Consider the following 24,317-nt stretch of genomic DNA (forward strand, 5'->3'; position numbering starts at 1 on the left):
TTCATTAACCATTGTAGACACCTTCCATGTCAATGAATGCAGAGGTATATTTTTAAATAGTTGTGTAATACTTCATTGAATAGATACACCTAATGTGTTTATATAACTTCCTTTTTATTAATGTTTTATTTTTGAGAGAGAGAGAGAGTGCGAGCAGGGGAGGCACAGAAAGAGATGGAGACACAGAATCTGAAGCAGGTTCCAGGCTCTGAGCTGTCAGCACAGAGCCGGATGCGGGGCTCGAACCCACAAACCACGAGATCATGACCTGAGCCAAAATCAGACGCTTAACGCTTAACTGACAGAGCCACCCAGGAGCCCCTACATAACTTCCTTTTACTTGACATTTAAGTTAGTTCCTAAAGCCAACGTATAGAAGGTAATGAAAGGAACTTCTTATATTTACAACTTTGAGTATTTAGCCTCATCTGTTTGCTCCTCCCTAAAACAAGGCTCTCTGTGACCCTTCCTATAGAATTGTTATAAAAATTAATGAAATGTGTATGAAGCCTTCAACAGTTTGGGGGATATAGGAAGCCCTTAAAAAATGGTAGTCTTTTCATTATTATTATCTGATTATAAGCTTCTTTAGGGCAGGGACTATATTAGCATCTCTCAGGACCTGGCTCTATTATAAAACAGCTGGCACCTGCTGAGTGCTTCGTATGGGCCAGGCCCTCGGTTCAACCACAGCCTTTAAAGGTGTAAGTCATATTATTATCCTCATACTACAGATGAGGAAATTGAGACGCATAGAAGGAAGATAACTTGCCTAACGACAGAACTAAAATTTGAATTCAAAGAACTCAGAAAACTCAACACCCCCCCAAAAAAATAATCCAATTAAAAATGGGCACAAGACATGAACATTTTGCCAAAGAAGACATCCAGATGGCGAACAGACACATGAAAAGATGCTCAACATCACTCATCATCGGGGAGATGCAAATCAAAATAATGAGATATCACCTCACACCAGTCAGAATGACTAAAATTAACAAGACAGGAAACAATAGTTGTTGGCGAGGATGCAGAGAAAGGGGAACCCTCTTCACTGTTGATGGGCATGCAAACTGGTGCAGCCACTCTGGAAAACAGTATGGAGGTTCCTCAAAAAATTAAAAATAGAACTACCCTATGATCCAGCAATCACATTACTATTTATCCATAGGATACAAAAATACTAATTCAAAGATATGTGCACCCAATGTTTATAGCAACATTATCTACAATAGCCAAGTTATGGAAACAGTCCAAATGTCCATCGATTGATGAATGGATAAAGAAGATGTGGTGGGTGTGTGACACCCACACCCACACAATGGAATATTATACAGCTATAAAAAAGAATGAAATCTTGCCATTTGCAATGACATGGATGGATCTACTAGAGGGTAATAATGCTAAGTGAAACAAGTCAGAGAAAGACAAACACCATATGATGTCACTCATATGTGGAATTTAAGAAATGAAACAAATGAGCAAAGCGGGGGGGAGAGAGAGAGACAAACCAGGAAACAGACTTTTAACTATAAAGAACAAACTTATGTTTACCAGAGGGGAGGGGTGGGGAATGGGTGAAATAGGTGATGGGGATTAAGGAATGCACTTGTGATGAGCACCAAGTGATGTATGGGAGTACGGAACCATTATATTGCACCTGAAACTAATATAACACTGTATGTTAACTGACTGCAATTTAAATAAAAACTTAAAACCAAAGCAATCTCACTCTAGAACCCCTGCTCTGAAAACTATACTGTGCTGCCTCAGTAAATATATGCCTTAATAAATTGTTGCTGAATGAATAAATAATGGGTTATAGATCTCTAGAGTGCAATTTCTGGATCTCAGAGCACGCACATTTTTAAAGGCCTTTAATGCATATTGTAATATAAGCTATTCAATATACTTTATACTTTTTAAAAAAATTTTTAATGTTGATTTATTTATTTTGAGAGACAGAGCATGAGCAGGTGAGGGGCAGAGAGAGAGGGAGACACAGAATCCCAAGCAGGCTCCAGGCTCTGAGCTGTCAGCACAGAACCTGAAGCAGGGCTCAAACCCACAAACTGTGAGATCATGACCTGAGCTGAAGTCGGACGCTTAACTGACTGAGCCACCCAAGTGCCCCTACTTTTAAGTTTTTTAAAAATACAGTGCAGAAAAATTTAGATACAATATTATCACATCCATGAAAACAAAAAATGCATAGAATAAAAAAATGAAAGAAACACATCAAAATGTTAAGAGTGGTCATTTTCAAAGGATACACATTCATAGATGACTTTTTGCTTCCTTCTAATTTTTCCAAAATTTCTGTAATGAGTTGCCACGTTATACAAACAAGCTGAATAACTATAGCCTTATTCTTGTGTTATGTGTAGTTTTCTGCCCTGTAGTTGGTTTTGTCCTTGGAAGGCAACATTTCTCAGAAAAGAGAATTTTCATTACTATATTGGATTCTTTGTTCTCTATCAATCTTAGACAAGAAATAAGAATCACAGGCAATCTACCTTCCTGACATTATTGGAGTGACTCATTTGATCGAACTCCTGGAGCTAATAAGCAGCTGTGATATTTCCCGTCTAAAGACAAGAGAACTGTTGTACTCCTACATCCGTTTGCAAAGCACTTTGTATTGACCCAGGTTTTGCAAAGACTTTATCAAATTGTTTCTCAAACAATCCTATGAGGTTGTAATAAGTCTCACCAAGCCTCGGATATACACACACCTAGGTGAATGTAAATGTTACAATTTGACATATTAACCTGTGAATTTTTTTGCCCAGTACTTGGCTGATAAGTGAGCCCTTTGCCTAGTTTTAGCAGCAGCTAGGGTGTGCTATGCTAACTGCCTCAAAGAAAGAACAATGTAACAGAACACAATGTTTGGCTTAGGACTTTTGAAAGACTGGAGTAGAGGAGACCTAGGTAGAGGAGACCTAGGTCAGAGATGAGGAAGAGTAAAGTTGTCCTACTTCTTCCCCACCTGGGTCCACAAGCTGTGAAAGAGAGAAGGGGAAGTTCAAAAGAAAAAGAGTTAGCTTAGATGTGAACACTGGAGTTTCCTAGATAATGTGGCCCTGCACCCCAGATCCCAGAGAGGTTTGAGGTATCCGAGAGCACAGAAAACCCATGCATCTCTTGATAGGTAAATGGGGCAAGCCTTGCAATGGTATGGAAAGTGTGTGAATATTTCCAGTGAGCACAAAAGTAATGATAACATGGAAAGCAGGGTGACCAGAGGTGATTAGTCTTTAAGCTCACTCTTTCTTCTGCCAAATACAAGCTGCTGTTTCAGTTCTAGAATTTCCACTCCGTTTTTTTTTTTTTATAGTTTCTATTTCTCCACTAAGATTCTACCTGCCCACTTATAGTTAGTTACCTTTAATTTTTTTTTAACCTATCTCAAAGTTGGTTTTTATTAACTGCGTTTTGAGGTTTTTTGTTTTTTGGTTTTTTTGTTTTTTTGGACCCTTTGGTTGACATTTTGTTTCCACCTTTGTAAGACAGGGACTTCCTGGTGATGACAGAATTGTGTTAAGGGATGACAAAAATCTAATGTCAAAGCAGTCACTTGAAGTAGGGCAGGGTACCATCTTATTAGAATGGTGTGAAATGTGTGATTATTTCCAATCTTCAAATAAGGACAGTTGCAAAAATCCTCGTGAAAAATATAAGGATACATCTCCACTCTTCCTGATCAGCCTCAAACAACTGGCAAGATCTTAACAGTAGAACTGGAAGATAATTTAAAACATTAGCGTCTAACTCCCTTCTTTCTGCCAAGTAGAAAGGACAGTCTCCTCCAGTGATTTTTTTCTCAAAAATTTTTTCTAATGCAGCTTCCTTGCATTTCCTAATATAAAGGTAATACATATTTATAGAAAAATCAGTCAAAACAAACAGGCATGAAGAAAAAAGTACTACCCAGAGAAATTACTACTAACATTTTGCTGAACATCCTTCTAGATGCTGCTCTATGCAAATGCTTATACATATCATTTTATATGAATGAAATAATATACATGCTTTTAACTCAATATGTGGTAAAGATCATTATCAAGAACTACAGATTCATATCATCCTTTTCAGCAACTATATAATCCATTGCATAGGTATATCAAAATTTATTAAACAAGTCCTCTATGGAAGTCCTCTAGATTCTTGCAATAACGAACATTCTTTCTGCTGTGCGTATATGATAACTTTGTGTATTTGTCAGATTATGTCTCCTGAGGCAGTACATTTCTTTAATATTATTTCTGGGCTGAAGCATATTCAAAATTTGTGATAATTAACAGACCATTCTCACCAAGAAGGCTGTAGCCACACTCACACTTCCACCAATAGTAAGCCCATTTCTCTCTCTCTCTCTCTCTCTCTCTCTCTGGTCATACTGGATATGTGTAATCTTTTCAAATTTCACCAATATGTCAGGCAAAAAGTAACATCTAAATTATGTTGGGTGATTTGCCAGGGAGCTCTAATGCAGTATTGAGGATGGGTATCTTGCCATGTACTCCTTTCTGGCTTTAAATGGACAATGTGTGCAATATGCAGGGGTCTGTAATGTAATTGAGGTGGTCTGGCTTCCATACTCCTAGCTTTGCACTAACTTTGTATGTCCTTGGGTAAGATCATCAACTTTTCTGTGCCTCAGTTTCTTCAAATGCAATGGGTACAACTTGGAATGGGTGTTCTTGCCCTTCCTTTCAGGCTCCACAGAGGGGATAGTAGGGAATGCACTGTGCACAACAGTGGACAAGTGTCTGACTAACCCAATGCCACTCTCAGCCCGTTCTCCCCTGCCTGTCTCTACTCTGGAAGAAGCTGGAAATGCCCAATACCCTCATCTCAGCTTCCTATGGAGCTAAGGAGTGGCCAATTTACCATGTTCTGGCTAAAGAGACACAAAGGGAAGTCTACTGAGGTGCTTCTAGAAAACTAGCTTTCCTGATGAAAGAAACAGGCACGAGAGAGAGAGAGAGAGAGAGATCTCACAGGAGCTGCCTCTTTCTCACCCTCCTCTTTCAATGCAGACTTCATGCCTGGACCCACGGGGCAGTGTGGTAGCTTTATACTGGGTCAACTCAGCTGAGCAGGATCTGTTCTTCAGAATTCTGCATGGTTTCAAGGTTAGCATTAGCCACAAGAGAAGTGCTGTATGTGATGGAGAGGGCAGCGGCAAAGCAGCAGCTATGGTTTTCATGCTCTGAAGGACAATGCAAGGGCTCCAGGCACAGTAGTGTCTCTAGTACATTGTCACTCATCTGCTGGCTCACCTTGCTGGTGGGTCTCCTCCTTCAGCTTCTCCGTGTCCTAAGCCAAATGCATGTGCAGCCCCATGAAGGATGCCAGCTTCTTCTGCAGTATGCCTGTTACCAAGGTCAGAGGTAGTGAGGGACACACACAAATCCAGTCTGTCTTAGAGGATTCTAGTTTTTCATGAATTCCAGTTAGCCCCTGCAGGTTCCAAGCCTGTACTTGCTTTTATCCAGGTCTAGCTTTCTACCCTGACTGCCATTCTGTCTGACCTATGGTGACTTCACATTCAACACTAGAATCAAAGACCGCAAACAGCTTTGAACAGACTTCTCAATGAGCTCCCACAATCATGTAAGGTCTGATGCCTCATTCTCCAATAGAACTTCTGTGATGATGGAAATGTTTTGTATATGAGCTGCCCAACGATAGCCACTAGTCACATGCATGTGGCTATCGAGCACTTGAAGTGTACCTAGTGCAACCGAGAAACTACATTTTTACTCTCAGTTCATTTTAATTCATTTACATTGCCACATGTGGCTAGTGGCTACTATGTTGAACAGCACAGATCTGGTGCCTAACAATAAATCTGTCATTCTTCATCACTTATAGTGGTTCTTTTTCTCTGGTTGAATCCTGACTGGTGACTACATGGGGAAAGAACATGTAGACTGAAAGCCATAGGTATGCTAGCAACGAAGGGCTGGAGAACAGAAGGAGGTGGGTCCTGAGAGGCCCACCTACCTGTGACTGCCGAACTCCTTATTTGAGAAAAATAGACTCCCTGTGAACTTGTCCTTTGGGAGCCCCATCTCCATTCCAATTCCCAGACCAAGTATCAAGGTGAGCTAACATATTCATGGCGAGCAAGCAGGCTGTGGTAAGATGTATTCTTCAACAGGTAATTTTTTTCTTTCTTCCACCGCGACGACTTTTTCCCCTTGCCTGTTCCCTATGCAGATCCTTCCACCTCCCAGTCTTCCTCCCGTCCCCAAGTGACTATGACCTTCCTCACAGGATAGAATTACCCCTTTTCGACCATCAAATTGGATTTTGTTGTTGTTGTTTTAAACACCAGCCCATTTTCAGGAGTCTGCAACTGTGACACGTTTGTCAGCCCTAGTTTCTATAACTGGCCACTTAGTAATACACTTTACCAGGAATGGGTCTTTCCAAATGTGCTCTGCACAGTTAACATGAAAAGATTAATCCTGAGCAACATTTTCTCTCAGGGCCGATCTTGAGTGCAGAGCCGCCGTGCGGTGCTTTCCAGCTGTGTTCACAAACACAATTCCACACATCAGGAACATTTCTCTTTTTTCTTTTCATTCTTGCTTGCTTGCTGAAACGAGTGGTTAGCCGTTCTGGTGTTGACACAGGAAAAGGCAAAATGCTGGCAACCGAATCAAAGCCGACAATGCAACAGGCAGCTCAGCGGCGCGCCTGGTTCGGTTCCTCACACCCACCAGGCGTACTTTCAACTTCCTCCCAATTTTGGTCCCGGCCCCTTGGCTTATCTTCCTGAGAATGTTAAAAGAAAAGAAAAAAGAAAAAGAACACTGATCTTACTGCAAGCTGTCTTTAGGGTCTGTTGTTCCCTTCTTATGCACACGGCCGGGACTGGTCCTCCTAACTTCTCCATTGTCTGGTGAGTCACTCTTGCTTTCCCGTTTTCGCCTTCCGTGAATTCTGCGCACACCCCACAAGTGCCCCGCTCTCGCTCCCAGCGCCCCGCCTGGGCTCAACGCTTCCTAGCCGTGCGGCTTCCAGCACCCACTCCCCAGGGTTTGGGTGGGAGCGGGGCCACAGCGCAACTCCAGCCCAGCGCCCGCGGGGCCGGGCCGGGCCGGCGTTCGGGGTCGGGGCCGTCTCCTCCCCTCTCCCCGCTGAGGACCTCGCAGTGAACTCGCAGTGCCCCCACGGGGCGGGACGCGCGCGTCCCACCTCTGGGGCGGCTTGCGGGCGCTAGCCCTGGGGACGGTGACTCCGCTTCTGAGTCCGTCCCCAGGCAGGTGCGGAGTGGTGGCGGCCGCCCCCTGGGCGCGGGGCCGCGGCCGAGAGGAGCCCGGATCGGCAGAGGAGCCCTGAGCGCCGCCCGGATGCTGCAGCCTAGTGGCCTCTCCCGGAGCGACGCGAGCCCTGGGGCCGAGCCTGCCCTGGGCGCGCTGGGGGCCGGAAGGGGGCTCTGGACTTGGATCCCTCCCCCTTTCCCTCTGCGTGCGGGAGCGCTCTCAGACCCTCCTCCTCCCAGGTACGAGCCGGGAGAGGAGGGCGCCGCTCTCCTGCCGGCGCTCCACCATGGGCAATATCTCCAATGACTCCTGGCCCGAGGACTGCGGGTCCCGGCAGTGGCTCCCCTCCGGCGAAAGCCCGGCCATCAGCTCGGTGATGTTCTCGGCCGGGGTGCTGGGGAACCTCATCGCTCTGGCGCTGCTGGCGCGCCGCTGGCGGGGGGACGCGGGACGCAGCGCGGGACGCGGGAACTCGGTCTCCTTGTTCCACGTGCTGGTGACAGAGCTGGTGTTCACCGACCTGCTTGGGACCTGCCTCATCAGCCCGGTGGTGCTGGCTTCCTACGCTCGGAACCAGACCCTGGTGGCTCTGGCGCCTGAGAGCCGTGCGTGCACCTACTTCGCCTTCGCCATGACCTTCTTCAGCCTGGCCACGATGCTCATGCTCTTCGCCATGGCCCTGGAGCGCTACCTGTCCATCGGGCACCCCTACTTCTACCAGCGTCGTGTCACGCGCCGCAGCGGCCTGGCAGTGCTGCCCACCATCTACGCCGTCTCCCTACTCTTTTGCTCGCTGCCGTTGCTGAACTACGGGCAGTACGTCCAGTACTGCCCCGGGACGTGGTGCTTCATCGAGCACGGCCAGACTACGTACCTGCAATTGTATGCCACCCTGCTGCTCCTCCTCATCGTCGCGGTGCTCGCCTGCAACTTCAGCGTCATCCTCAACCTCATCCGCATGCACCGTCGGAGCAGGAGAAGCCGCTGCGGGCCCTCCTTGGGCAGCTGCCGGGACGCCCCTGGGGCCCGCAGGAGAGGGGAAAGGCTGTCCATGGCGGAGGAGACAGACCACCTCATTCTCCTGGCTATTATGACCATCACCTTTGCTGTGTGCTCCTTGCCTTTCACAGTAAGTTAAGCCACTTGGTTTCCATAGCCCGGCTCTGGGCAGCCTTCTGACTCACTTTTGCGACTTGTAAGAATAGGTCCTAGGGAGGCCTAGAGCCTTCTCCTCTGGCTTCTCACCTTTACCCCACTTCCCTGCTCCCCTAACCCGCTGACTCTATGCTATAGTGTTTCTTACACCTAGTACAGTCCCCTGAAAGGGAGCCTTGACCCTCCACTAAGCCAGCCCAGACCACTGTCAGAGGGTTAAAAGCCACCCCCACCCCCACCCCAGCCTTGCTAGCCTGGCTCAGTGCCTGTGGAGGAGGCAGCCCCCTCCACCTTTGGATGGGTATCAGTTACAACCTGACTTCCCTGAGCTTCAGGTCACCTTCCTGTACCTCCTACCCATGGGTCTGTGTTCTCTGTGCTTTGACTTCTGTTTCTCCCAACACACAATGTGGTGGCCAACCCACAGCATTCCAGCTGCCATTGAGAAGGGTCCCTGTTGATAAAGTCAGAGCATTCATTACTTGTCATAAAAGTTCAGCAAACAGTTCACAAGTTTCCCAGTTTACCTATTGGGGATGTAACTCTTTCTGGCCATGAAAAAACGTGGACCTCATAATATGTCCATAATGCTAATTAAAGGCAAAGTTGGTTGCTTGGAGAAACCCCTCGCTAAGCTTTTGCAGTTCCTCTAAAGAAGGCATTTGTACCCTCTTACAAAGTATTCTTTTCTTATCACTGTCAGAAATATCTACAGGGGTTCTTCAGTTTAGAGTCATACGCTTTATGAGCACAAAGCCACACACAGGAATGGCTGGTCCATCTCAGGGTTGGGAGAGTTAGGCATGTACAGCATGTGCCATGACCCAGCAGGCCAGAGGCTGCCTGGGGAACTGAAGATGGGTGCCTAGGTTCAGGGATGGGTGCTGGCCTGGTTTGGTGCAGGCTTAGCAGTCAGCTCTATAATGCTGTGAGTTTGAGTCTCCTCTGGTGGAACAGGTAGCAGAGCCCGGAATGTGTCTGAGCATGCACTGGCCTCATACTGGAAGCTGGGGACTGGGAGTTTCGCAGCGCCACTTCCCAGTCTTCAAAAGAACAAGGCTGAGGGGCGCCTGGGTGGCTCAGTTGGTTAAGGCCCCGACTTCATCTCAGGTCATGATCTCATGGTTTGTGGGCTCGAGCCCCACATCATTCTCTGTGCTGACATCTCAAAGCCTGCTTCAGATTCTGTGTCTCCCTCTCTCTCTGCCCCTTCTCTGCTTGTGCTCTATGTCTCTCTCCCTCTCTCTCAAATATATATATATTTGTTTTAAGTTTAAAAAAAAGAACAAGGTTGACCCTGAAGGATGTAAGCAGTTGGCCATAACTCCCTCCTGGCACCATCTTGGAGAAAAGAAGAGATGGGTAGTGCCTACCAATAGCAGGTCTGACCTGTAGAAGCTAGAGAAGTGACTTTATCTTACTTCCCACCTCCATCACTGCTTTTGATTACTTGCATATACTCATCCTCCAGGGTGGAAAAGGACACCTTGCCCCCTAAATTAACTTGGATTCATAGCTATGTTCTCTTCTCTCTGGTCCCCATTGTCCTCACACTTCTACCCCATTCTCTGTTGGGGCAGAAACTGGTCTGAATCAATAAGTTACACAAAGGTGCCCTCTTCTGAAATGAAGTAGGACCACGAGAGGCCACATCTTCCATTCCACCCTGAACCAGGGAGTTTGTGCAACAGAAAGGCTGTGATATAAAAAATGACATGGCTTCTATGCGTTTCTTTTGTTTTACTAGTAGAAATGTTTGGTGGCATAATAGGAATTAAATCACCTTTTTTTGGGGGGGGGGGGTCAGGACTAATATGCAGAACATGTGTCTTTGAGAGAAAGAATGTCTAGTTCCACTAAGCAACTTTGAATACAACTCAGAGGCCATAAACCCTTTCTGATGTGGGCAGTGTTGGTCTTGGCCTGGTGCGAATTGGGAGGTCAGTTCTTGGAGTTTCCTCTGTGATCTTTGAGTGCATATATATATATAAAAATACCCCTTCCCAGCCAATTAAATACCTTGGGAATGGGCTCAGAGGGGACCACAAGCTTGTGAAAAGGATTGTTATTCCCTAAGCCCTTTAGAGGAAGACAGCAGGAGGAAAAGGTCTCTCCTCTGATCATGACTAATCCACTGCATACAAACAGTATAAAAGATAAAAGCAGTGATTTTCAACAGGTTCCCGTTTTCAAATAAATTTGCCTTTTATCATGAGATCTCGGTTATTGCTGTATGTTGATTTTCAAGCCCTCTGTGTATACATACACATATTCATATGAAAATTTATTTTCCCCCTTTATTTACTATTAAGCCAGAGACTGCTCCAGAGTTGCTGGATGCAAGGGGCTTAGAGCCTAGAAGTCCGGTTAGAAGGAGTGGGGAGTAGGAGATTCACTTTGAAGCTGTGTTTTTATTTAGATCGCCTGTTTATGGGTTGGGGACACCAGATGAGGATTATGAGGCCACTTTATGATAGTGGCATTGATACTATCAGCAAATATTATCCAGGTTTGCTTCTGCATGTATGCATGGCAAAGATTCCCAAAGAACAGGGAAAAAGCCTAGAGTGAACATAATCAGAAAGGCAGACACTGATTCTCACCTTGGGGCTAACATGACAAGTTATGCAGATGAAGTGTAGGTAACTCACTAGGCCCCAAACAGGTATTTGAACTGTACCTTAAATGGGAAGTATCAAGTCGTCTTTTTTTTTTCTTCTAATTTTATTTTATTTTTGAGAGAAAGAGAGAAACTGGGGGAGGAGCAGAGGGAGAGGAATGGGAGAGAGTCTCAAGCAGGAGCCATGCTCAGCATGGAACCTGACTCAGAGCTCTATCCCACGACCTGAGATCATGACCTGAGTGAGCCAAGCCCAAGTCAAGAGTTGGTGCTTAACTGATTGAGCCACCCAGGTGCCCCTCAAGCCATCTTTGAATAAGGAAATTTACATTGACCACTCACTAATTTGCTTTGTCAATAGATTATTGGTGCTTGTTAGAACCTTTCATTTACATAGCACTTGAAACCTTATGAAATGCTGCAGTATCCTGATTTAAGTTATTTCATGGAGAGCTTATCTGATGATTTAAAAATCACAGCTACTGTTTGGTGCATACATTCTGTTATTTCAGAATGCTTGCCATGGGCCCTGGGGGGCACCTTCTGCTCATGTCCTTTTTGTCTACTTGGCCCACACGAAAATTGTGGTCAGAAATGGCCTACACCAATCTCCCATACAAGGCAGGAATCATTTCCACGCATCCTAACCGGGACAAGGCAAAGACCTGTGATTGCGTTCAGAAGTTCTCCTGTTCCTCTAACAGAACACATGCAGTCCAATAGAAATACACTTGTGCCACATATGGAATTTGTAATGTTCTATTAGCCAAATAACAAAAAGTAAAGAGAAATGGTAAAAATTCATCAATTTTATTTAACCCCAAATATCCAAAATATTATCACTTCAAAATGTAACCAATGTAAAGTGATTATGAATGAGCTATCCCAACTAATTGTCTTCCTTGTGTCCCCAGAAAGTACTAGCAATCTACTCTATCTCTTCTCCTTCCTCGGGATAACAGAGCTGCTTCCTGTGTCCCTCAAAAGCGGGCCACACCACTCCACTGGCCCAGTAAAGAGGAGATTTGACAGCTGTGTATCCAGTGGGGCACCAGCCTCTTCCAGCATGACAGGAGGGAGGGGAGTGGGGAATTTAGGAAACCTGGAACTATTTATGTCAGCCATTGTCCCAAGGCGTAGGCAGGTTAGAATTACTGCTTGCTCCGAGAACATGAGTCTAGGACTTCCAAAGGTTGGAAGTGGAACTAGCAAAATGTAAAATGCCCAGCACCCTGTAATGAAGTCAAGCTCAACCCTCAAATATCATTATTATCAACATCAAAATGGCTAACCTTTTGAGTGCTAATTTTTACATACCTAACTTATTATCTTCACAGCAACCTGTAAAATAGATAGTATTATTGTTCCCATTTTACAGATGAGGCAAATACCTTACCCTGGGTCCGACAGCTAGGGAGTGTTGGAACTGGGGTTCACAGCCGGGCAGTTGAAGCACAGAGCCTGTCCTCCTAGCCACAGTACTAGCAGAGAGAAAGTACTCATTTCAGGGGTTGCATATGAGAAGATTCATCCAACTTTTCACAAAAGAATGGTATGGACGTTATAAATATCTGGACCGCTTTGTCTCAATTCCAACTTGTTCACTTTAAAAATAAAAGGCAAAGACCTTTTTCTACATGCCAGATCAAGGAGCTGGGGCCAAGTGTGCGGTTTCTTTTTTCTTCTCCACAGTCCTATGAATTAAAAGGCTGAGACGGAGATTTAAGGAGACTGGCTAATATAAATGTTGGTCTAAATTAAGAAATAATCAGATTACCCCTCACATAAAATCTTCTGTTGGTACACATAAAACATTTCTTACGTGATTAAAAAAAAAAAAAAACAAAACAAACATGGTATTTTCAGGAAATGACATTATTTTGGCTGTCCAATATGAAATCATGCATGGGACCAACAACATATTCCAAACTGTTTATGTACTAAAGGGATAGTGTATAAATTAATGAATTCCTCCTTATGTTGATCAGCTGTTGTCATCATTTCACAGAGATAAATAGAAACTTTCTTCCTGAAATGGAACAGAACACAGAAAATATATCAGACCTCCTCCAATCTTGCCTCAGATAATGTTTGTATTTTAATTTCCAGCCCACATCAAGCCACTCAGTCCCTACATTCCCAATAGCTGTGGATAACTGCTGGTCATTTTAAACTGCTTTCCACTTGCCATTAGAATATATTATTCAGTTCTGAAGTTTCAAAAGTGAACCGTTGGCTCATTCTAAAATAATGTCTTCATCTTTTAGAAATTCTTTAGGGCTATAATTTCTAGGCAGTCTGATTAGTGGAAATATGGTCTTCAAAATACAGAGCAAACTCAAGTAAACAGTACTGGAGTTTTCTGTTCATTCCTGGAACTCTTTATGTAAAATGTAACATGAATGGGGGTTGTAAAACATATGAAATTTGTCAATTACGTATGTGCAAAATATCACAATGCTAGTAAGGATGAAAGAATCTCAGAACTCTTCATGCATAACCACAATGAATTTGTTTGGTAATATTTTAAGTTCTATCCATGAACAGCTGGAAATCCCTTTATCATTTATGCATCACCAACGATGTGTTTGGGGATTAGTGAAATCATTTTAAGACATGTGACCTTTTAAGAGAATGTTCCTTTAGGGGTGTCTGGGTGGCTCAGTTGGTGAAGCATCCGACTTCGGCTCAGGTCATGATCTCACGGTTTGTGAGTTTGAGCCCCGCATCCGGCTCTGTGCTGACAGCTCAGAGCCTGGAGCCTGCTTCGGATTCTGTCTCTCCCTCTCTCTTGGCCCCTACCCTGCTCACATTCTGTCTCTCTCTTTCTCTCTCTCTCAAAAATAATAAACATTTAAAAAATTATTTTAAAAGAGAATGTTCCTCTAAAGTAATGTTTTTTGACACCTCTTCCTTCACCATTATAAAATGGTGGTTGTGAATAAAGACACAATTGCACTGAATTTTTAAAATTTAGACAGCAAGAGCCATAGTTCTTCTCCCAAAAGAAAAGCTGCACATTATGTCTACACCCTTTAAGTTAGTCATCACTGCTCTTTCAGATAATTGAGGCCAGGCCCTCACTTTATAGAAAAACAGCTTTAGGGATGGTGTATTTCTTTTTTGGCATGTCAAGAGTCCATCACAGTATTAAGTAAAAAAAAAAAAAAAAAAAAAAAAAAGAATGGAATGGCATAGCATAGAATAGAATAGAAATGGTGAGGGACTCATCTCCCCACAGTGTTCAGGAGGACAGCAAGTCTCTTTCCACCAAGGCTTAAGACCCAGTTAATCTGCAACTTGGTCGGCTCGGTTTCCGTGGCTTCTCCTGTCCTCTATTTTGTGGTTTCTGACCACCATTCCCCTCCCTTATCTTGAGCTCACATCCACTTTGCCTCAGTTTATATGGCCAAGATACACCAAGCTTCATTTTTCTCAGAATAATCTGCTGCCTAAAATTGCCCCCTCTAACGGAACACTAGGCTTAAGTCTTCTGCAGTTAGGACATATGGGTGATGGGAAGGGCCGGGGATAGGGAAAGTGCATGCGGGGAGGGCCAGAACTTCCCCTAGACCAGGGTTCTTCTTGCACAACACGGGCAGCACATGGATCACTTTCAAATCATTTGCAAAATCTTGTGTTTATAGGAGTTCGGGGTAGATGTTCCACAGTGTCTGTCCTTTTCTCGAAGAGTTAAGGGCCAGCACCCTGGGATGTGCAGGCCCAGAGCTCCAAACTTTAGCATGAACTCTCTTTTGGGTCCAGTCCCGGGATTACCTGAAGCACAAGGCAGGGAACACTCTTTAGTACTGGAGCCATATCCCTGCCCCAGTCTTCCTAGGGAAATAGGCTCCTGTCCCCTCTACCACAAAGCACCTATGGTTTGGGGGAAGGGATTTCTTTAAAACATCATATGCCTGGAAAATAACGTCCCCCCAAAAATTCTGTGTTTAAAAAAAGTTTTTGGAAGTATAGTGGACACCAAAAGTTTTTTAAAGAATGGATTATACAAAACCATAGGCAGGATACCCTAATGTCTTTCACAAGGCAGGTAAACTTAGGACAGTCTCTGCCTGCAGTTTAACAGTAAAAAGTATGAAGGGGGGAAAAAAAAGCCCCAAAGAAAGACAAGTAGCTACTTAGCTATAGCTGTGGTTTTTAACTATATAGACAGGAGCAGCGATACCCACAAACCTTTGTAACACTTTTGCAAACAAGCCTCTTACAAACCCGTAACCGGTTAGCTGTGAACTTCACGTGAGCCTTTGTATCACAGGCTGTTTACGGAGAAGGTGGCAGACTGTGTAGTGGCTAAAAGGAGGGTTTTGGTCCCACTGCTTGAGTGTGGCTCCTCCATGATTTCCCTACTTCCCTGGAGGGTGCCTTGGGGCATGGTAACTAATCTACTAGGCCTTGATTTCCTCCTCACTAAAACAGGAATAATAATATTTTGCAAGTTTGTGTAAGGATTAAACAGAATGAGACTTACAAATTGCTTAGCCCCATGCCTGGCACACATAAGTCTTCAGTAAATATTAACTGCTATCCACATAGGGTTCAATTTCCAAAGGAAAATCAGATTGTATAGTAATGATCACAAACTGAATTCTGGAAGCTAACGTCATTTGTTTGACTGATGGGTCTTTTGTTGTTAAGTGTGATAAATGAATAATTTTCAGCTGTTTCAGGGGTTGGGTAAAGGTTCTAAAACAGTGGTTCCCAGCCTTGGTTGCATGTTAGAATCATCCGGGGTTGGGGGGGGCGGTTAAAAAACCTGAGGGATACCCATGTTACAGCCCAGATTAATTAAATCAGAGTCTCTGGGGGTGGGAGCAAGCCATCAGAGTAGTCTTAACACAGTCCTCAGGTGATTTCAGTGAACAACCAAATAAAGTTCGCATTTGCCCCCAAATTCTGAAACCACGATGGAGTTGCATTAACAGTAGAAAAGTAGCCCAGAATCACAGTACCCAGTCAGAGCCAAGAGGAAACTTTCCATGAGAGGCTGAAAGTGTTCTAAAGAAGATAAATCTAGGGGCACCTGGGTGGCTCAGTCGGTTAAGCGTCCGACTTCGGCTCAGGTCATGATCTAGTGGTCCGTGGGTTCGAGCCCCGCGTCGGGCTCTGTGCTGACAGCTCAGAGCCTGGAGCCTGTTTCAGATTCTGTGTCTCCCTCTTTCTCTGACCCTCCCCTGTTCATGCTCTCTCTCTGTCTCAAAAATAAATAAATGTTAAAAAAAAAAAAGGTAAATCTAAAGAACACTAATTTTGATCCATACCACCTTGTAAGTACCAAATCAAACTCTATATTCTTAGCAAAGCCCTGTAGAGAGAGCCTCTATCCTAAGGAATCAAAACTCAACTTGACTCGTTTAGATTGTTCATAGCAAATTTGTTAGTCAGGTGTGCAAAAACACGTATAAATTCTATCAGCCTTGGAAGCTGATTTCAGAGTAGCACTGAAACGTTATTAATTGATATATCCAATGTGTCAGCCTTTCATTAAAATCTAGGATCGGCTGGAGGGAGAAGGAAATGTGGAGTTATTGTTTAACGGGTACAGGGTTTCAGTTTGGGGTGATGAAGAAAAGGTTCTGGAGATGGATGGTGGCGATGGTTGCTATTCTGTGTTCTTTTACGTGATGGCCAGTCCGGTGCAGCCACAAGAGGAGCACCGGAAAGGCTCAGGAAAATAAGTTGTATCATACAGCAAACACTGCACAACACCAGAGCCGCAAGGAAGGTACTAGAGTAGATCGGGAGGCAGAAGGAGCAGGAGCCGAGGACAGCCTGGGCCTCTCCAGAGGAATATTGCCCCTGGGATACAGGACCACGTGGAGGGGCTCAGGCTTGGTTACTTTGCATATCAAAGGACAGCTCCTGGGTGAGCCATGGGCTGTCTCTGAAGAATGGCTAGCCCTGGGGCACCTGGGTGGCTTAGTCAGTTAAGGGTCCAACTCTGGATTTCAGCTCAAGTCCTGATTTCATAGTTAGTGAGATCGAGCCCTGCATCACTCTGTGCTGACAGTGTGGAGCCTGCTTGGGATTCTCTCTCTCCCTCTCCCTCTCCCCCTCCCCCACTTCCTCCCTCCCTCCCTCCCTCCCTCCCTCTGTCCCTGTCTCTCTCTCTCTCTCTTTTTCCCAAAATACATAAACATTAAAAAAAAAAAAAAAAAAAGAATGGCTAGCCCTGGGGAGAGGCAATCTCTTCCCAACCAGAAAGGTTTTAAAATGTCAAAACATCTTGATATACAGAAAATAAAAAAACATAAACAACATAGTTGCACAACAATATAAATGTACTTAATGCCACTGATTTTACACTTGAACATGGTTAAAATGGTAGATTTTTATGCTATGTATATTTTACAATTAAAGACAAACCTAGGATCCACAACATCAAAAATGGTGAGCTCTGGGCAAGAGACGAGGACCATGGGGGTGGGGGGTTGGGGGTGGGGGAAGGAAATGGTGAGGTAAAAAAAGATAAAACTTATATCATGAACTTCAGGATCCCTAAAGTATGTCACTTTTCCCAGTGTAAAAGAAGAAATTATCTCCTCCAAAATCTTGGTCACCTCATGAAATACAAATTTTAGCATTTCTAAAAATTGCCCAGTATGATGGATGAAAGGGAAAGGAAACAAATAGTACAGAATTGCTTCATTCTCTAAAACCATTTTTCACTTCTCATTGCTCTCTATTGCTCTCTAATGAGATCAGGAACTATGATACAGGTCATTCCCCACTGAAAACCTGACTCATCTTCATGTGTGGCACTAGAGTGCTGAGCCCTGTCTACACTGCCCGCTATGGCTAGCCAGTTCAGGGTCATCGTATGCTTTGGCCAAACTAGATCATAAGTTCAGCTATATAATTTTTCTATGACAGAATGTCAGTTGTATGTGTGTGTGTTAACTAATATATTTTAATCTACTAGACTTTTGTACACCATTATCTTGAAATTCTAATCTTCAAAATTGCTCCTTGGATATACCATATAAGTACTGTTTATTTCTCATCCAAAATAGTTTGGCTGACAAGAAAAGTATTGCTCTGTTGCATATTCCCACCTAACTTTCTTTTTCTCTGTATAATCAGGGAAATCCACCATCAATTCTTCTTTTTCCTTGCTCATCTGCCAAGTCTTTCCTCCATTCCCTATTCCAAGATTCTCTGTCATAAACACCTCTGGCTGCCAAACCTTCCTGCTCTTGTCCTAACATAAGCAACCCAAAGATGACTACTCTTCTCCATCCCTGCAATTTGCTTTGTATATCCAATTGCCAGATGCCTGCAGAGTAAGTACCAGGAGGAAAGGAAAAAAAACATTCCTTTTTCTGGCAAAGGAGCCTGGAGGAAAGAAGTCGCAGCTCTCTAACTCACAGGCTCCCCCTGGTAAGAAAGTCCCTATAGCATTATAAAGAACTGGTTTTAAAGTCGGGTGTGATTTCCCTTTGTTTTCCTCTTTTCAGTAAGCCATGTGGGAGTGTTTGATCTTCATGGAGCATGTACTGTTCCATTCCTTTGAATCTGACCAGAACTTGCATTGATCCCCAAATATGTGAGGAATCAGATGGGAATTGGTATACCAGTTTGAAAACATTGGTCAATGGGCCAGCCAATGTGTCAGCTTTCCAGTATTTAGGAGGTTGTTCTAAGGGCATTTGTTCTAAGATAGGCTATAGCCATGAATGTAGCACATGGCTGAGCACTCTACTCGCTGTCAAGGAAGTTGGAATGTTTGTCCCAACTCTACCAACTAACCAGCCCTTGGGGACTTGGGAAAGTCACCTGACTTCTCTGCACTTTGGTGTCCTCACTGAAGGAGATAATGACAACTAACATTGTGGGGTACTTACTGGGTGAGCACTGTTTTACATAGCTTACACATATTACTTCCGGTCATCCTCCCAAAAAACCCAAGAGGTAGGTACTGTTTTCATTATCACGCATTTTACAGATGTAAAAACTGAGGCACAAAGATATGTTTTCTTACCAACGGTCCCAAAGCTATCTATGGACCCAGGATTCAAGGCCAGGCAGTCCCATGTCCAGAACCCATGCTCTGGGTGACTTCTCTCCCTGAATTGTGATAATTAAGTCAGATTAAGTGTTTGGATATAAATGTAACATATTGTTACTAACTTTCCTGAAGTTCACATCCTCATCTGTCAGAAAGAGACAATGCTTACATTTCAGAGTTTTTTGTCAAGAATAAACATGGAAGAATGAGATTCTGCTACCTATCTTTTACCACTACTGGCACACACACACACACACACACACACACACACACACACACACATTCTTAAATCTTAAGAAATTGCACGTCGTCTAATCCCATCCACTGCTAAAACATAAAACTAATATAATTTTTCCTTTTTGCTTCTTACAGATTTTTGCATACATGAATGAAACCTCTTCCCGAAAAGAAAAGTGGGACCTCCAAGCTCTTAGATTTTTATCCATCAATTCAATAATTGACCCTTGGGTCTTTGCCATCCTTCGGCCTCCTGTTCTGAGACTAATGCGTTCAGTCCTGTGTTGTCGGGTTTCATTAAGAACACAAGATGCAGCACAGACTTCCTGTTCTATACAGTCAAATGCCAGTAAATAGATTGACCTTTGTGGACAGTAGTTAAGAAGTGCTTAGTTAGCCAGCATCTGGAAGATCATTTTGAAATGGCTCCTTGGAGAAATGAAAAAAGTTAGTTTATAAACAAAGTGAAGCTACCCTAATAAAACAGAGTAAACAAACGTTTCAGCAGCAGTTTGTGCTACAGAGGTGCTGACAAGGCACTTCACAGAAGGTGTCAGGAGAATACATAAAAGCTGCCCTCGATGAGCATGTTACATGGCCTTTGAGAAAAAACCCAACTGCATTTAGGATCCGGTTGCCTTTTGATTTAAGCTTTCCTGTTGAATGAGAGCATATGTGGTTTTGTAATTTGTTTAAAACCCTAAGTAGTTACTGTGTGTTCGATTTCAATCATCTATGCTACTGCCGCTGTAAACACACGGTGCACAGTCAGGCCAGAGAAAACTTCACATGTATTCTCTACGAAGTCCATACGAGGAAGCAACCACGCCTGGTGTCTTGTGATTGCTTAAGAAACCCTTTGTTTGGCCAGTGAATTTGGAAATCACAGGCACTTTGTAGTGTCGTATTTGTGCACGTGGGAGGACTCCCTCGTCACTACAGTATTATGCGTGGAAGAGTAAGTAAGCTCAGCTGGTTAACGTCACCTTCTCACTACTCCTCCGGAAGCTGGGTGTCAAAGTATCGGGTTATTTATTTTATAATGTCCGTTGTGCCGACAGTAATGAAGAACACTTTCGGAATTTTCCTCTCAACAAGAAATAATAGGCTATTGAGAGAGTTAATTCTGATTAATATTCTTCATTCTATTTCCAGGGAGAGGCTATGGGGCTATGTCTGCAACCAAGTATTAGAATTAAGAATGGAAAAATCTGATCAATTCTCAGTAAACCCTGAAACTCTTCTAAGGCTCATGCTGAGGCTGTGACTAACATCTACTTTATAAGGTGACTGTTGTAGCAAAACTCATGCATCTAAGTTTTTATCCAGGAAACATGGTTTGACTCATACTATATAGGAAATAATGCAACAGTGAGTCATATCTTAATATGTTTCTAAATCTAAATGTTTGCCATGGTATAAAAATATACCGGCATTAAAATATTTCAGCAAATTTGCACTGCTTAATCATCTTAGTTCCTGCATAAACTCATCTGAAATGTCACAAAAATAAACTATGAAACAAAAATTTAGAAATGGAAGAGTGTTGAGTTCCCCCAAATAACAGTTTATAGAGTAGATATATTTTTTAGTGAGATAAAAGTGGAAAAATTATATTTATTTTGGCAAGTTTTTAGAAGTATGGTTTCATTGTAATTTAAATGTTAAAATAGTCAGTATAGTACTTGGTATTCGAGTCTTTTTTTTCCTTACAGCATGATCTTCAGAATAGTAGAAACACCTTATTTATTTATTTATTTTGCAGTGTGTTATTACAGGATAGCTATTATAAAAAACCAAAAAGGGGATGTCAGTTTTTTCCAAGGTCTCGTTGAGTTGCTTACGCAAAACCATTTCCTATAAGTAGTTATCAAACTAGGTGATCACTTAAAGTGATTCCAAACCAATCTAGCATCAGTATATTTTGACACAATCTATGTAAAATCAGCTCTTATTTTTAAAAGAATAAATAAATGGTTTGCTTTCATACTGATTTAAACAAACCAGGCAAAATTTAACTTAACTGAAATCTGGACATGTAAATAAATCTTCCCTGCAAACAAGTATTCTGCAGTTAAGAAATTGGTCTAAACAGGACTAATAATTATACTCATGGGTAATTCCTAAACATAAAATTCTAACGTTACTTTGAATATGAAAGATTGATTTATAAGATGACTATTTTTTCCTCCAAATGAAACCAAATGAAAATGTTAACTACAGTCCTTCTCTTCACCTCACCATCACCCCAAAATTATGAAATAATGCCTGAGAACCTTAAAAAACAAACAAACAAAAAGCAAGAAAAGGCATAGTTGGACATAGTATCTCTAGTGGGAACAAAATGATTTACTCTGGAGTCCCAATATATAAAAGTTTAAGCCATTTATTTAAGAACTGGTAGATTTCTAGAGCTTTGTTTCCTGATGTACTCCTGTTCCTTGTACTGTATTAAATGGCTGAGTCGTGTTGTTCTGTTTGCACATACACAGAAGGAATTAAATGTAAAAATCCTGTGTAATAGACAATCACCTATTATTAATGGCAATTTAAAGGTAACAGAAAAAATTAGACGGGTAAATATTTCCTTTCTAAAAATCCCATCACATCAGACATATCTGTTCACGTTTACTGACTCATTTTCAACTTAAATGAAAAACACGGAGCTTAGCCTCGTATGTCAGAGAATTGAATTGTGATAAAAGAAGATGTAGGTTTTATTTGTTGTCCCCGACAGTCATTGGGATGAAAAGGGAAAAACTATGGCGGATTTTCACTTCAGAATCCCAGCTCTGACGTTAGGCGTCCAGAATTGGATGGGCCAGAGTAGTCTGCTCTGAGCCAAATTGTTCCCAGTTCCCTGTGGCCTCAGGTCATGTTTCCCAAGAGGGAACTGGAAAATTCTGGTACTAACTTACGGCCTTGAACATCCAAAGATCTGATAGAAGATACAGAAAGCCTCCAAAAGACCTGAATCTCAAAGTGGTTTGGACCCATGACAACGTAGAACCAGAACAAAGCTCTAGAAACCGCGCCAACCCAAAACCACCATGCTGGCAGAGGCTGTAAGCCCTGAGCGGCAAGCAGGGAAAATCCGATCTGTATCACTGCAGTCTCAGTGTAATTCACTTACATTCTTGGCACCCCTGTCTGCTCATGTCGGTGCGCTTTGAAAGGGTTGTCCTAATGTTCGTGTAATGTCAGCTCTGATTTGGATCAAGAAAAAACCCAATATATTCAGGGGTAAACTTTGGTGTCATTGAAACGCAGGGGAAAACAATGAGCTTGCACTTATGTAAAGATTTATTTCGTTTAGCCAAATCTCATGGTTTTCTGAATTTAGGAAGAGCCCCCGCTTGAGCCATTTACAGATGGAGATGCAGTCTTCTCTGCAAATGAGAAGTTTGTATGTGTGGACATACAGTGCCTATGCATGCAGGTGGTATTACAACTTAAATATTGATGACTATCTTCTGCCTCATCAAACACTTAACTTCATTGGATTTCCTCTCTGAGTACACGTTTATAAATACCTCCAATCACCTAACAGCATTATAATTGATTTTTTAATTTACAAAGCATTGTGATCAACTTAAGTACACACTGTGGAAATAAATGTTATTCTGGCAGCTCACTAAAGTTATAGTCTATACAGGGGACCAAAGTCATGTATTGGGCATTAATTTTCTATTTCAGAAAGTTACTCTTTTTTTGGTGTTTTGTTGGTATCTTTCACAATTCCTTTCATTGTTAAGTACATTTTCTTGAATTACATTTTGTATTCCCTCTAAAATGAATGTACTATTAAAGTTCAGTTGGGGTGGTTTAATTCTGTGATCCAGGTGTTTCATTTTTTAAGAATCTGCCAAGAGTCAAATCAGTGAAGTTTCCAGTAAAAAGAGATGGCGTACTCCAAAGGGTCACTGAGGACTGTTGAATGAAAGGCATGTTTACAGAGGGAATCGACAAGGGTTGGTGGACGTGCCTTACACACTCTTCCACCCCTAGGCCTGAAGGGACAAGGGAGAAGCAGCCACTGGAGGCGAACTATGAGAGATGTCACCCACCTGGAGCTGTAGCCCTAAGTAGGGAAGCATAGCTGTTGGCAAATCGCAGGGAGGGAACAAAGGGACTCCCTTCCTGGAGACTTCTCCTCCTACTCTCTACTCTTCTGCTGGTTTGTCCCATTGCCCAAACCCAGCTGTAATCCACAGAGTCAGGGGAGCCTGGGTAAAGCAGTCCCTGAAGGCCATACTACGGGAGAGAGCAGATTTAGAAGAGCAAGTGGAGACCATCCTGCATAACTAAATTAAAAATATGTTCTCTCTCTCTCTTTTTTTTTTCATTACACCAACACAAGAATTGAAAGCACAAAGTGAGCAGCCCCTCTTCCTGCTCTTCTACTCCAAGTATCCTCTCGCAAGCTTGGGGAATAGGAATCAGCCCTGTCTGTATGAAAGGGGGAAATAGATCCCTTCATCAAAATATTGGTCTCAAGCCCTGTTCTCCTGTGGCTCGGCATCGGCATTTATCTAACTTTGGAGTCATGTGATTTTATATAATTGGAGAAAGAGAGGGGGGGATCAGACCAAAGGGTGTTTGCACAGCAGTGTAGCATAATAGCTATGCCTAGGCACAGCAAAGACAGAACCACGTATGCTGGTCTAGAAACGAACTGGAGCCCCATTTTTAAGAAGGACCACTAGAGTGAGAAACCTCTAGAAAAAGCTTAACTTAAGAGTACAGGGCAGGCCATATCCCCAAATTTAAGATAGCAGGGATGAGTCTACACGGCTATGGTAAAGAAAGAGTATATGTAGCAATTCAGCAATTCTGCATAGTTTTAAATCCTGACAAATGTACAAGGAAAAAGCACATTTTAAGAAAATGGAAAAAGATCAAAGTTTGACTCCCAAGCCATCTGTCAATGTTGCCCTTTCTGCTACCTCGGGACTTGTCTTTACTCACCTCCTTTCATTCCCTTCCAGAGCACCCT

The 24,317-nt window shown here is 43.0% G+C and overlaps 2 protein-coding genes across 2 annotated transcripts in view; both read left to right on the forward strand.

The window, feature by feature from the left end:
* PTGDR (prostaglandin D2 receptor) overlaps positions 1-19,564 on the forward strand; it is a 59,029-nt gene extending 39,465 nt beyond the window's left edge. The window contains exon 3 of the mRNA XM_053889414.1: positions 19,457-19,564. The gene's annotated coding sequence lies outside the window, so the exon portion shown is untranslated. The remainder of the gene's footprint in view (positions 1-19,456) is intronic.
* PTGER2 (prostaglandin E receptor 2) lies at positions 7,051-23,150 on the forward strand. Its single transcript, XM_019451810.2, has 2 exons — positions 7,051-8,412; positions 19,457-23,150. Exons 1-2 carry the CDS (start codon positions 7,570-7,572, stop codon positions 19,676-19,678), a joined length of 1,065 nt encoding a protein of 354 aa, XP_019307355.1. The 5' UTR covers positions 7,051-7,569; the 3' UTR covers positions 19,679-23,150.
* The last annotated feature ends 1,167 nt before the right edge of the window (positions 23,151-24,317 follow it).

This window comes from Panthera pardus, unplaced genomic scaffold (assembly GCF_024362965.1).
Source record: "Panthera pardus isolate Hobbes unplaced genomic scaffold, ASM2436296v1 HiC_scaffold_24, whole genome shotgun sequence".
In the NCBI taxonomy this organism is placed as follows: Eukaryota; Metazoa; Chordata; class Mammalia; order Carnivora; family Felidae; genus Panthera; species Panthera pardus.

Coding starts and splice junctions, on each gene's coding strand:
- PTGER2 (XM_019451810.2), top strand. CDS start 7,570: ATGGGCAATATCTCCAATGACTCCTGGCCCGAGGACTGCGGGTCCCGG. Junction 8,413..19,456: donor TGTGCTCCTTGCCTTTCACA/GTAAGTTAAGCC, acceptor TGCTTCTTACAG/ATTTTTGCATACATGAATGA.